Source organism: Equus quagga, chromosome 1, assembly GCF_021613505.1.
Source record: "Equus quagga isolate Etosha38 chromosome 1, UCLA_HA_Equagga_1.0, whole genome shotgun sequence".
In the NCBI taxonomy this organism is placed as follows: Eukaryota; Metazoa; Chordata; class Mammalia; order Perissodactyla; family Equidae; genus Equus; species Equus quagga.
The window spans coordinates 123,776,530-123,791,003 of record NC_060267.1 but is presented as its reverse complement, the minus strand read 5'-3'; the positions used below and the strand labels follow the sequence as shown (position 1 = coordinate 123,791,003).

The 14,474-nt window shown below is 42.8% G+C and overlaps 1 protein-coding gene across 5 annotated transcripts in view; it reads right to left on the bottom strand.

The window, feature by feature from the left end:
- PRICKLE2 (prickle planar cell polarity protein 2) overlaps positions 1-14,474 on the bottom strand; it is a 306,961-nt gene that overhangs the window by 251,819 nt on the left and 40,668 nt on the right. The window contains exon 1 of one of the 5 annotated variants that reach the window (XM_046680813.1): positions 6,386-6,469. The exons of the other annotated variants lie outside the window; for them this stretch is intronic. Coding sequence (XP_046536769.1) covers positions 6,386-6,428 — 43 coding nt within the window. The 5' untranslated portion in view covers positions 6,429-6,469. Of the gene's footprint in view, positions 1-6,385; positions 6,470-14,474 lie in introns of those variants that run through there. 5 annotated transcript variants of the gene reach the window in all.

The window sequence follows — 14,474 nt, the reverse complement described above, 5'->3', positions numbered from 1 at the left end:
GGAAGAGCAGAGGAAACCACACAAGGAGTAAATATGGTAAAAGAACCCTGCATCCAAATCAAGGGATCTACTCTGGACACCCACAGAAGAAGCATTTACCTGTGCTGGAACATTACCCGAGGTATAGGGCCTAACACATTTCCACCAGCACTCTCTCCCCATCCCATGCTCCACACACATTTATATAAGCTTCTTTTTGTGTTTATAGTCTCTTCAGGGACTCCTGTCTTCACTATCACGCTTTCCCCTGGCCTCAGTCTAGTCCACCCCTCTGTGGCGCATGCCTCCCCTCCCCCAATCCCAAATGGCCTGATGTAGCTTTCAAAACTCCTGACAGGTGCATATGGAACATTCACATCTCAACTGAGTATTTCAGTGTCTACAAAATACTAGCAATGTGTTCAATACCAGCAATGACCTACAGCTGGTTCATTCTATAAATGGAATCTCCAAAAAAAGAATATTAATTGCACTTGCAAAGCTCTAACCCCTAAGTAACCTTATGCCCAAAATACATCTAAGACTCTTGCTCCTCATTGCCACTTGGCTTTCTATCAGGTGACTGTTTGAAGACCACCTCTCTAGGGTCAAGGAGAAGAATCTCCACTTAATACACATCAGCATGAAGGTCAGAAGGGACAGCAAGTTCAATAAGACAGAAGCATGTACAAGAAGCCTCCACACTGTTGGGCTGAGCCCTGACAGTGAGATACAACTATTTACCGTTCTAGAAAGCCCAAATGTATGTTAAACAGCCTGTCAGCTCTTAGAAACCCATGGTTTAGCATTTCTTCTCCAAACACTGCAATGTTATATAATATGATAGATCTCAGAATCCCAGGGCAAAATCTTAGAGCAGGAGGATCCCAGAGCTAGAGTTCACCCTTCCACTTCCAGACAAGGAAGGGTATGTCTACCTAGTGATAGAATAGATCAGGAGCATCTTTCTTTGAACTTTACTTTAAAAACACTAATTCATTCTTGCTAAATGCTCATGACTTGTTTTTAAAGTAGATGAGCTATGGATGCTATTTCTCCAAGCCTCTGGCCAGCCCCAACTCCTTTCTTTTCTGTGTTGGCTGGTCAGAGCACAATAATCATTTTGCTAAAGAGAGCAAATCCCTTCATTCAGGATCAAATCCATGCCAATATTTTGGGGACCTGTATGAGCATGGGGAGGAAAAAGAAATGATGACTTTTATCCAGTGAACAAAACTCCTTATAATTAGGTTGGTGGTTTCTATGGTAACGAGGAGCTGACTCTTTTATTTGAAATAAAAAATAGCAACACTCCAGCTGTCCTTGCCGTCCGGATGCTCCAAAGCAAATGAGGGATTTGATTTCACATTTGCTGTGACTGCTGAGGACTTTAAACCACGTATTTAACTTGTTGTCAAGTTTTGGCGAGACACAAAGTCCCATTCCCCTGAGAAAACAGGTGTGAAAAACAAAAGCAAAAAGCAAGCAAAACAAAATAATGTTCCCTCTCTGCAACCGACATGCTGTTTGCTTCCTTCTTCCTAATTTTCATAGGAAACCATCAAACCACTTCCTTGAGGAACACTGTCATTGGTGGTTCATCTTGAAAAACCAGTGGATACCTCCAAAATATGCTTCACATTTATGGTAACAGCAGCTACCATTATGGGGGACTTTATTAGGTGCCAAGTTCTGTGCCAAGGCTTTCCCCACATCATCTCATGAAATGTTCACAGCAACTCTATGAGATGGGTCCTGTTATCCTGTCCATTTTCGTGATAAGTAGGTTTAAGAGGTTAGGGAACTCACCCACCGCCAGTAAGACCTAAAAGTCCATCCCAATTCTAACTGATGGCAAAGGCTAGACGTTGTGGTGGTTGGACTACACTATTCTGTTGCTACTGTTATTTTTATAGCCTAGACCAGAAAACATCATTCACCAGGTGGAGATCCTGTTCAAAATGACCCATAAAGGATCGTCAATGTTAGAGGACCCTCTAGTTCGTCTCTGGAAAGGCCCCTTGCCTTCCCTCCCTTCATCCCATATGGTGCCAGGCTGTTAGAGAATACAGGAGATCACAATCTCCTCTTAGGAGGACCAGCCCATAGTCCACACATGACAGTGAGGAAGGCCGAGGGGGTGCTGACAGTCACATCATCACGGGGTTAGGATAGTAATGGTGGCATGCACTGGGTCAATAGGAACTAGCAAGAGAAGAGAGGTATCTAGCCAAGGCCAAGGCCAAGGGTCCAGGAAGACCTATCATGGAAGGTAACGCTTGAGCCAAGTCTTGAAGGGAAAGTAGATGTTACTCAGACTACAGACGGATAGAGAAAGCCTTGGGGCAGAGAAAACGACTGTATGGAGAATCCAAGGCAAAGAAAAAAATGGCACCGTCAGGAAGTCCCGGTAGTAGGGCATGGCTGGGGTGGGGCAGGAGAGGTCAGCAAGGTCCATGACGTGAAAGGACTTGCATGTCTCAGCAGGCTGAGGGCAGTCAATGAAAGAGGAAAAGAGAGAATGATACATACCAGCAGGGCATATGCTTCCCTTCATGATATTCTAGAAATCCAAATTAGTTTGAAATTACTTTTGGTTGCACACAGCTCTGGGGACTGAACCATATGGACCATGGAATTATAAGCATTACTTCTGATTATTTGTTTACAGGACTGCCTCCACCAAGAAACCACAAATTTCTTTAGAACTGAAATTTTATCTTATTCATCTTTATCCTGTGTCAATTTAACAGACGCCAAATGAATGAATATAGATGGTCACCAAACACTCGTTCTTTGAAACATATAAATACCAGTATTAATTTCTATGTATCAGTCCTCACTATAAGCCAGCTGCTACACAAAGCATTTTACATGCATCATCTCGTTTAACCATCATGCTTGCTGGATGTGGGAGGTACCATGTTAACTTCGTCACATAAATGCAGAAAGTGAGGCCTGGATGGACTGGTGACTCGCCAAAATCCACAGGGCTAGTCAATGGCAGAGTCCGACCAGCAGCCACATTTGCATTATCTCAAACCTCATGCTCTTCGTCAGCAAGTTGTAGTGTAAAACCCAATTTGACTATTGCAACTCATTAATTTAATAGTACCAGGCACAGAGTAGGTGCACAATGAAACTATATTGATTGGAACAATTACTTAAAACCTGCTGTGTGCAATGTCCTAGGGTATGTTCAAAGATCAACATGGCGTGTTTTCTCCCCTTAAGGGCTCCCAACCTGCTGAGGACAGTGGTACTCCTGCCACGTGCCTTTGGAAGTGGGGAGGGCTGTGGCTTGCGTGGCAAAAGTTAATCTCATATAGAAATAGAAAAATGATTCCCTTGTAGGTTTTTTTGGTGGTCCTTTGATATATTTTGCCAACTAAGCACTTCTTCTCTTCAGTAATAAACTGACCTTGAATTAGCTTTGGTATTCCATGCCCTTGCCCTCCTCTACTCAAGCAGTTTGGGTGAGGCTGGGATCCCAGGGAAGTATGTGACCCAGATCTGTCAAATCAGAATTTTTAATCCTCATGGCCATAGTTCAGGGAGAGGTACACAATCCAATCAGAGCCAAGCCCCAGGATTTTTCCTGAATCTGTGTGGAGAGCCACAGTCTGGGAGGCAGGGTGGAGTTTAAGAAGAGCTTTAACAATGGACTACCATCTGACCCACAAGGGTGGAGACGGTCTGAGAGGGAAGCCAATGCAGAGGGAAGAAGAGCCAAGTGATAGAGAGACCCATGTCCTAACGATGTTGCTTGAGGCTTTGCACGCAGCCTGGCTTGGGTATTTTGATAACCTCAATCAATAAAATTCTCAGTTTTGTGCTTAAACCCCTTCGAGATTGCAACCTCTGCCACTTGTGACCCAGATTCTGGACAAATACAGTTCCACTATAAAGAAGAGATGGAGAGTGAGGAATAGGTATATGTGGTGGACAAAAGGAGCCGAAGAAAATATCAAGGGAGCAGTTACACTCAGTTACTCCCAAGGGTCCTTTTTATTGATTGCATTAAGGCACATTCCACAATACGGCTTTAAAGCTCCATTCAACTCCTCTAGTAGAGCGTTTGCCTAATTAGCGCCTCAGTGCCCTACAAATTCAGTCCCTTGGTGACCAGGAGGAGTTAACGCAGCTTCCAAGGAAGATGAACAGGACAGAAATTCACTTATTCAATAAATATTTATGGAGCATCTTCTATATGCCAAGCATTGAAGCTAAAATTTGCTGAAAATTTATATCTCATCTACTTCAAAGGAGATTTTAGACATCTTTCAAGTTAAACTTCACTGATCTGTAAGACAATTAAGAGGAAAGAGAACAAAGACGCCCTCTCCCATCTCCTGTCCACATGCACTAGCATGTTTTTGGAGAGCCAAGAAAGGTCAATGGCTATTCAGAAGTAAATTAGCCTCTACCGTGTGTGGAGAGGAAGAAAGGGAAACTGATTGGATTACTGAGGAATGCTTTCTAGAAAGAGCAAAGATATCCCCAAGACAGAGTGAAGAGAGAGACTGAATATTCATGGCAGAATGGAGAGGTGGGTGGAGGGAGGCTGTGAGAAATGATACAGCTGACGTGCTTGGTCCAAAAGCGCTAAAGCAGACACTCCAGGGAGCAGCCCGAGGAACCGGCAACTTCCTCAGGCTCACCAGGTGATTTTTCTGCAAACTAAAGATTGAGGGCCAAGACACCAGGCCCTAGTGCCCAGAGATCCATTCTGCACTGTGACTTTGAGGAAGACATGGCAGAGCTCTGAACTTGGCCAACACAGGCCGTTCTATCAATGTTCAATGTCTAAATGAGCACCTAACCACTATTCACAGTCCCATGAAGCCATTTACAGGCAGTTACTCTGAAAGATAGGCGTGTGGCTGTTGACAAACCTCTTGGAATGTAAATTAATGCTACAGCCTAAAGAATTCACATGTCTGCAGACGTGGCAGGAACAAAGGTGAAGTTTCCTTAATGAGGCAACTATACTGGCTGAAAGTCTGAAGTTCCAAAAATTTTCTTTCTTCCTTTCTTTTTTGGCAAATTTCACTTGCTCTTGCAACAAACAAAACAAAACAAAACACACCAACCTCTTGCCTCACAAATGAAACAGCTGAGAGGCAATATTTTATAGCATGCTGTCCAACAGAAATAAACGCGAGTCACATATGTGATTTTAAATTTTCTACTCCCCACATTAAAAAAAATTAAAACAAGTGGAATTCATTTTAACCATATATTCTACTTAAACTAGTAGATCCAAAATATTGTGGCCATATGTAATCAATGTAAAAATCATTAATGAGGGAGTTTCCATTCTCTTTATCATCCTAAGTCTTCAAATTCCAGCGTGTTTTTGTACTTAGAGCGTATGTCCATTAGGATGAGCCACATTTCAGGTGTCCAATAATCATATGTGATGACTAGCTATCACACTGGACAGCATAGGTCTGTGGAACAGGGGTGGGGAAATTTCAAGTCAAGACCTCAACTTCCTAAAAAGAATTTAAAGATAAATGTATTTGAGGAAAAAGAAAATGAAGGCAATGAAACTATGTTACAATAATCACTGAAGAGTCAACCAATCTTTACACAGATATATTCTATATTACTTTTTTTAAAGCTATTAAAACCATTATTATAAAAACTATTTCCAATACAAGAAGAAAGAAACTAGACTAATACCCACCCACCCCATTTTCATGGATTAACAGAATCAAGGCCTTCTACATACTTTCCTCCTGTCTGAATTTCAGCTTCCATTTGAGTTTTTGATGCATTATCTCCCAGGCAGAAAACAAGACAAGACATTTCTCTCATGGAAAACCTCAAGTTGTTGAACAGGTAAAACAGAAACAACCCCCAATGAATAGAGTGAAAAAATTTCAGTCTCTTGGAGACAGTAAATTAGGAGAAGAGATTTGGAGCCAGACTGGGGTTAGAATCCCACTTCTGCCTTTCCTGGCTGGGTCCTGACTTCAGGCAAATAACTTAATTTCTTGGTGCCTCAGTTTCTTCATTTCTACAATGAGAATAATCACTGTACCTACTTCAGGCTGATTCCATGAGTTAATGCTTGTAAATGTCTCCCATGCTGCACAAAGGTCCATGGACATCAGGTCCATGTGCCATGGGCACAGCATAGGTACTCAATATAGGGTAAATGACACTATTAACACTATAATAATAATTTTGTTAAAAGCACGCACGTAAAACTTATTACTAGGGCCAGGACCAAGTGAGGTACTCACCTTGGGTGCAAAATCTAAGAGGGCACCAAAAAACTCAGTGATCGAGAAAAATAACATTTTAATGCAATGGTGTTAAAAATGAAATCTAACGCAAAACAGTTGACACTGAGCAAAATATCAAAATTTTAAAATAAAAACAAGATCAACGTTACCGATTTTTTTTTCTTTGCCTCGAGCTTCAGTTTGCCTCTGCATAGCACTGTTAATGTCCAGTCTTTATTTACAATTAATGAATCGCAGATTTTGATAATTTCTTCACCTGCCGGGAGGGTGGGAGGAGGATCCCCAACCCCGGGTCCTTGAACTCATGGGAAACTTGGCAGCTCTTGGTCACCCAGCGCCTCATGTCACCAGGAGGCATGACAAAGGAGACCAGAGTCCCAGGACAAGAGCCTGTGGAATTGAATCTAAGGCCCAGCTGCAGGGGAAACAATGAGTGTTGTGTATTTCATATGATAAGGACAGTCCTGGAGGCACCTCCATCCATCAACCCCCAGGAGAGTGAGGGCCCCCATACAAAGGTTTGAGTGAGCAGTCACCCTCTCTCTGTCATTTTGAATTTTACTTTCTCCCCTTCTTCCCTGGAGGCCTCCTCACACAATAGGCCCCTCTGAAGAGACTGCCTCCCCTTGCCTTGCCTCAGCAAACAACAGCAGAGATCAGTTGTCTGAATCTCCTCCAGACAAAGATGATTTAAACGGCAAATAAATACAGTATGTGGGAGTAATCAAAATCAGCGAGATGCAAACCTCTCCTTGAGCCCAGATTATTTTAAAGCATGAGCAGAATTGTCAATGAACTGGAAAAGAAAGAAGGGTGGAAAGATCGAAAACAAAAACCCACCACCAGTCTCACTTTGCTGGGATGGGAAGATATTTCACATTCTTTCTAACCGGAGCTGAATCTTCGACCGACAGTGAGGCGGCGGCCTTGCCTCTATGGCCCTCTGTGAGGTCTTAAGTTTCAGCAACGCAACCTTCCTACACTCGTGCTTCAGAGGCCAAGTGCAGTCAAAAAGCTGCTAAATACATAACTTCACTGAGGAGAAAATGTATTCTTCTTTCCACAGATCTGTGCTTTTTATAGTTCACTTCAGAAGGCTCAACTACATTTTCCCGTTTGGTGTTAGGGAAATGTCTTCTTTCTGCTGGTTCCACATCCAATACCTCAAAGGAACAGAAAGAAAAAGAAAGAGCCATACAACATCCAAGGATGTGTTTCCGCAATATGGCTGCCTTGTTCTGTTTGATGTCTCATTCGGTCCAGGCTCTCTTGGCCCCTGGGATTCTGGGAGGTGTGATCTTTTCCTCTTTGCCTGTACAAACTGCCCTCAGTCTAGTTACGGCTCTCTAGTTGTTTCTCACGTGGGTTGAAGTGTCACCATGAGCCCTAAATCAGAAGAACAAGACCATAGTTTTGGAGGACTCCAGCTCAGAATCCAGGGCCTTAATCCAAGTAGGGTTACCGGTTTCCATCTGAGGCTTTCAACAGAGTCAATACAAGCTCATACCTGTCAGGATTCGATCATCTCAATCATCTTTTAAAAATGTTCTTCCCAACTTCCCAAGCAAGAAGAAAAACAATTGGTTTTAATAGTTTAGATCATTAAAATTTTAGGTATTTCAAAGAAAATTCAATTTTCCTCCACTATAGAAGAATGACAAGATATTTTTATTAACACTTTTCTTTACAAAATGCCTTCATATCAGTTTAGTGTCCATAACGAAATATGTTTTAATTTTCATTTAAGTATTCACAATAACACATCTCTGTAATATAGTTCTCGAGACACATACGTTCCAAGCTATAGAGGGAAAGCTTTGGCAGAGAGAAGTGAAACTTTGTCTTGAGTCACAGAGAGTCAGGAGTGCAATGAAGTAGGGCGCCTACATCGCTTTCCTCCTACTCACACATTCTACACTTTCATCCTTGCTTCGCAAAAGGTGCTTCAAATACATATAGTTTTGAGAAGTTCATAGATATTCCCTAGAAAAAAAAGAAAGAAAAAGTGGCCCAGTTTGGAAAAATGTACTACAGCCCCTTCTACAAAATTTGTGACACGTTAATATATTAAAAAGCTAGATGTCTTGCAATAAAAATTAAAACAAACAAATTGATAAATTCCGACCTCTTTGACTTGGTGTAATGAGAGATTTCCCAAATAGTGGAAGCCTACTTCAAAGTATTTTCCACCTGCACATTTATGCCGTCTCTGTCACATCCAAATTGGAATTTTCCCATGGAGAGGGTCTCAAATAGGCTTCTAAAGATATTTCATGTAAAGAGAAGAGTATATATAACAAACTCACTTCTCCAATGTAATAATTACTTCTTTTGAGTTTCTAACTCTCTCCAAGTTTCAGTTTCCTCAACAGGAAAACAAGGATAATAAATTTCACCCTCCTAAGGTTCCTTGAGGATGAAATGAAAACACTTGGCCTATTAAAATGGCAGACAGTCAGCACTCAATAAAAGTTAGCTGCTATTGCTACTACTGCCACCATTATGAACTTCTACCCAGATTCACTATAACAAAAAAGTGTGTGTCAGGCTGGCTGTCCATTGTGCCTTGAGCCATCCCCATAAATTCAGGCAGGCATAGGACTGGCCCTGTTTCTCTGTCTTCCTACCCTCCCTCACCTCTCACTCTGCCCTCTCCTCCTGAATCACATCTCCTTTCCCAACCAATACCACTTCCCCTGTACAAATCCCCCAGCGACCCCTACTCTCCCTCTGGTCCTCAAAAGCCTTCAATAAGGACTTTGGAAAGAGAGATCAAGAAACAGATCAGAACCACAAGAGCCCAAGAGGACAGGATCCAGAATGGGCTTCTCCTAGTTTTGGAAGAGGAACAGATTGAGCTATATTACACATCAAAGGGAGCACTCTCCATTTTGCTCTCTGACACTTTCCTTTTACTGAGGCTTTGATTTGTCACTAAATAATTATCTGCTTAAAGATTACTCCTGGGCAGAGTTTCAACAATAGAAGTCAATAAAGATCTGAATTGACTAAAATTACTAAGTCTTAGAGACACAAATTTCTTTTCTGTAAGGCACTTGACAAATTAGGTCCTTTCACCTAAAGCCATGAACAAAGATGACTTAATGACTTACAACTCCGCCCGAATGTTTGCTCAACAGCGCATTTTGTAGTTCCATCATCTCAGGCACGTTTTTCTTTCAAATGTTAATACCCATTTAGGGGTTATGATTGGGATAAATACCCCTTTTCATGTTCTTATTTGGTTTGTTGATGATGATCAAAAGGATTCAAAGGCATCCATTTCTGCCATCCTCTCCTAAAAAGCCATCTTAAAACAAACCAGTGAACAGAAATCAAACACATTTATAGATTTACAGTATCCTTTGTGCAAACACAGAGCACCGTGCAAAAACATTCTTACCAAGTTGGAGGTAAGACGAACAGATATCAAAGCAATTATAATGTTAAACACAAAAGCCAGCAGACATCTGATGCTGCCAGATTCTCAAGACCAAGAAGTTATTTTGCCAAAGAAAACCAAAAGAAAATCTCAAAAGGTAGCAATTTGTAAAACAAGAATGCCAATCAACTTCAGTAAGCTCTACGCATGCATGTATGTGACCACAGAATGCTCCACTGGACAAATGTTAGAGGCTTGTCTTGAAACCACAGAAGCGAAAACACTAAACATCAGGGCTGGGAGTAGATTCCCAGAGAGCCGGCTGGGTATAAGTGATCTGGTCCAAAGGAGGGTGGAACCACCTTTAAAAAGATGCCACATGAGCTAGTATAAAAAGAGAAAGAGCAGAACTAGTTCTTGATGGGGAAGAAACTACTTTATTTTTTGGCTTAAAAACTGAATACATCCTCATTAAATGTGTTTATAATGTGAGTCCTGGGGTAAACAGACACATTTTTTCCAAAAGCAGTTACATCCAACCCGTGTGCCACTCACAGTGCTAAAGGAGGACACCTAGCTGACAGGGAGAAAATGGCAAGCTACCTGGAAAAGAAGGGAGATGTGGCACAAGGCTTAAAATTTAGTGACCTGGGCAATCTTCTCATGCTGAGAAAAGGAGGGTCACAAAGACTGACTTTCAGTGGGAAGCACAAATAGCCAAATCTATTATTAAAATATTGAAATACTTGGCAAATAGCCACTTCTCCAGCACCTTCCCCGAAGCAACCCCACCAACACCATAGGGTTAACTCATAGCACAAGAGGGGGCTTGCGAAGGCCCATTTCCAGTGTCATGGCCAGTACCGGTTGTGAATTCCAGGCATCTGTGCCATCATATTTATTAAATATTTTGTATGTCATTTCTGTTTAAATGACATTTCCCCATCTTACTCCAATGGTGAAAGGAAGATAAACCCATCAACTAGGATCTTATAGGGGTTAATACTGCTTTAGGAGATCCCAGATAAATGAGATAAAGGTCTACTCCTTCTAGAGTGGGATGGAAGGATAAATGGAAGTTCCCTGCCCAGGCCTCTGCTGCCCAATGCTCTGAAGCCAGAGATGTTTCTACACCCTGGCAGGCCTACAAAGGTCAGCCCTGGAAGGGCAAGGGCTGCTGCTTACTCCCCACTGTGCTTCTAGCGCTCAGCCCAGTCCCTGGAGCAGTGCAAGGGCTGTGTGCACGCTAATGAAATAGTTCAGGCTGCTATCCGTCAGTCTTAAAAAAAAGCGTCAGGGGGCCGGCCCTGTGGTCGAGTGGCTAAGTTCGCGCGCTCCGCTTCGGCGGCCCAGGCTTTTGCCAGTTTGAATCCTGGGCGCGGACATGGCATCGTTCATCAAGCCATGCTGAGGCAGCGTCACACAGGCCACAACTGGAAGGACCCAAAACTAAAAATACACAACTATGCACTGGGGGCCTTTAGGAAGAAAAGGGAAAACAATTAAAAAATTAAAAAATAACAAAAAAGAGAGAGTCAGATTGAATGGCAAGTTAAATGTTGATTAATTATTTTTATTAAGTAGGACTTTCTACTTTAAATTTTATTCTGCGTTGTATTTATAAAATGTTGTCTGCTGTGTCTGTTTGGCTAATCACACAGTGGTTCTCCGCCAACGGCATTATCGCTACACCCCTCCACTGCCACCGTCCCACCAGCAACATCAGGAAATGTCTGGGGGCATTTTCTGGTGCTAAGTGTATTTAGTGCGTGAAGGACAAGGATGTTGTTATATGTATGATTCAGTCCTACACTACGAAGCATTGACCCAACCCAAGATGCCTGCAGCTCCCGTGCTGAGAAACACAGACTCACTAAAGAACTTGATTTTTTCTAGAAAATGAAAATTTTCATGGAAACTGTCTCCAATGCCCTCAGTCTCTGTTACCCGTGTGTACATTTGAGCCATTTCATCACAATCCAGCTGTTGCCAGTCTTTAAATTATAACCCTCACAGACAGGCATTGATAAGTCATCTCCTAATCACTTGTACTGCAAATCCATGCCTGTAAAGATGGCAGCCAGGGGTGATAATCAAAATATTTAGTCACTAGCACCAACCAATCAGATTGCAGGTCGGCATATGTTAAGGGGCTAGACCCTTCTCTTGAGTGCTGGGTATCAGCTCGGGGTGTGGCCACCAGATGGCGAAAGGCAAGATGTAGAATGCGGAGCTACTTGACAGTGTTGGCGTGGGTCAGGAAAGTAGCACACTCGAAGGAGATAACCAAAAGGCTTTCCTATGGCATATGAGGGTAGCCAACTGACTCTCACAGAACAGCACTCAGCTAAAGAATGAGGTTGCTGAGCCATATGGTAACGCTGAATCCCTTAGAACTTTTGGGTCTAAACTGGTTTATCATCAGGCTCTGAGGTAGGGTGAAAAAGGTTTCTTGTACTTGGATGGCAGAGGAATAAAAATTGAATGATGCTGGTCACCATCACTTATCAAGAACCCTTGAATTGAACCCTTAGCATATGTTACCTTAAGCGACCTTCTTATGAACCTTCTAAAGTAGGAATTATTTTCCCATTTTACAGATGAGAAAATCAAGCCCCAGAAACCAAAATATCTTTCCTGAAGTCATACTATAAATCAGCAGCAGTGTCTGAAACTGGAAGCCAGATCTGTTCAAATCCACAGTCTGTGACCTTTTACAAACAGTGAGAAGGAATGGAAGGAGCCAAGAAAGGAATATGAGGAGAAAGCAGAAGAAACTGAGAATATAATCGGTGATATATTACATCTATTCAGAGTATAGGAGTGAAATGTAAAAGGGTCCAAGAAATAAAGTATGGCTTTTGCCTCTCTATTCACTCCCAAGTAAATTCCGTCTTTTTTTTTTTTTGGAAGGCCCAATGGAAGGTCCCATTTGCTCACCAAGGTCTCTGAGACCTACAAACCCAGGCAGAGCTATACCTTCTCAGAATTCCTTGAAGATCCAAATTCTGTGTTACATAAACGAACGTTGTCAAAATTTCACCATCTTTCAAAAGCCACCCACTCCTCAGAGTCCCTCCTTACAGCTCCTCTGCTCTGCTCCCCCTGTGCCTTTCCACGGTCCTCTCAGCTGTCCCAGCTGCAGCAGTGCCCTCCAGGTAGCTGTGTCCTTGCCTTGACTCCCACGGGGACTGTGTCTCTCTCAGAACGTCTCCACTCAAGTATTTGCACATGGATTCTCTTTCAGAGACTTATATCTCTAAGTATGATTTATACTACTAAAGTACAAATTCCATCATCAGCATCACCACCACCACTAATTTACTAGCAGCCACGTACAGTGTGCCAGGCACAAGGCTACGTCCTTCAGGCCTGATCACATAATTCCATCCCAACTCCGTGAACTCTATGTCCTTTAGACATGTGAAAACTAAGGTCTCAAAAGATTATATAACTTGCCTGGGATCACACATGCCTTCTTTCTCTTTTTGCATGCCCAAAGTACGTATGTCCATGGAGGACAAACTGAAGCACCTTGTAAATACTTAATGGTACATCATTCATTCATTCATTGTTTGTTCATTCATTCATTCATTCATCCATCCATCCATCCATTTGCTCTTGAGGTCCAAGTACATGTCAGACAGTTCACACATAAAAAAAGAACAAGCCCCACTTGCTGCCCTCAGAAGAATCACAGGCTAGTGGGAGATGCCCCTTTCCCTCTCAAATAGGCCCTTAGGCTACAGTGTGGAAAGTGCAAAGATAGCGGAAGGCTCGAGTTCCCAAACAGCTCAGGAAACAGGCATTGAGAAGGAGGTAGATCCAGGTGGTCCTATGTGTCTTCCCTTGCCAACCCTGGCAATGGAGCCTTCTGGAGAATGTGACTTGCCCTTGAGCAGCATCCTGCCCGCTCAGCAGCATCACCCCCAGCAGCCAGGACTACCTGGAGGTCTTGCACAGTGGTGACTCTGGGTTCTCACTATCCTGAGAACTTATCAGCAGAAAGCAGCAGGGAAACGAAGTCCCCTTCCCATCCCCTTTCTCATTTTTACCGATGATCGTTTGTGGCACTTACAAGCAGCTTCAAATGAGTACACAGGTTTTATTTCCCAACAGGCTTTAAATAACGACATCCTGCCATAAGCTGAAAATCTGGCTGGCGCTCCTGAGGACATGTCAGTCTCAGCTACATTCTCTTTAAAGCATCAAGCCTATTTGGAACATAAAAATTTTAAAAGACAAAAATTCCAACATTTTTCTCATGGAAAAATCGACCACCAGAAAACAGAGTTTCCTCTCTGCCTGGCTATATCGGTTATCTATTGCAACAATAACACTGAATACAAGACCTCAGTGGCATTTCTTTCCCAAGTGCCCATGGGAGCCAATCTAGGTTGCGCTCCCTCGTGCAGCTGGGGTTGGCTGATTCAGGCTGTTTGGCCGTTCTACTCTGCTCTACTTGACGTGCCTCTCATTCTTTTCCTGGACCAGCAGGCTAAGCAGGCACATCCTTCCCATCATGATGGTGGAGTGCAAGAACAAGAGCAGAAACACACCTGCCCCTTTTCAAGCCTCTGTTTGCATCAGTTTTGCTAACACCCCATTGGCCAAAGCTCTCCCATGGTCGAGGGCAGCATACAAGTAGGAGGGCACTACAGATAGTATGAATGCAAGAAGGAGGGAAGAATTAGGGCCACCGAGGTAGTCAACAACCACAGTGGTCCTGGTCACTCGTAGAGACAGTAGTCATATTTTTTTGAACCTCAAACAGGCTTGATTCGGATTTTTATGCCCTTCCATGTGAGAAACACATCCTGGGAAGAGTGGTCTAAATGGCAAAAGGTGGACATTTC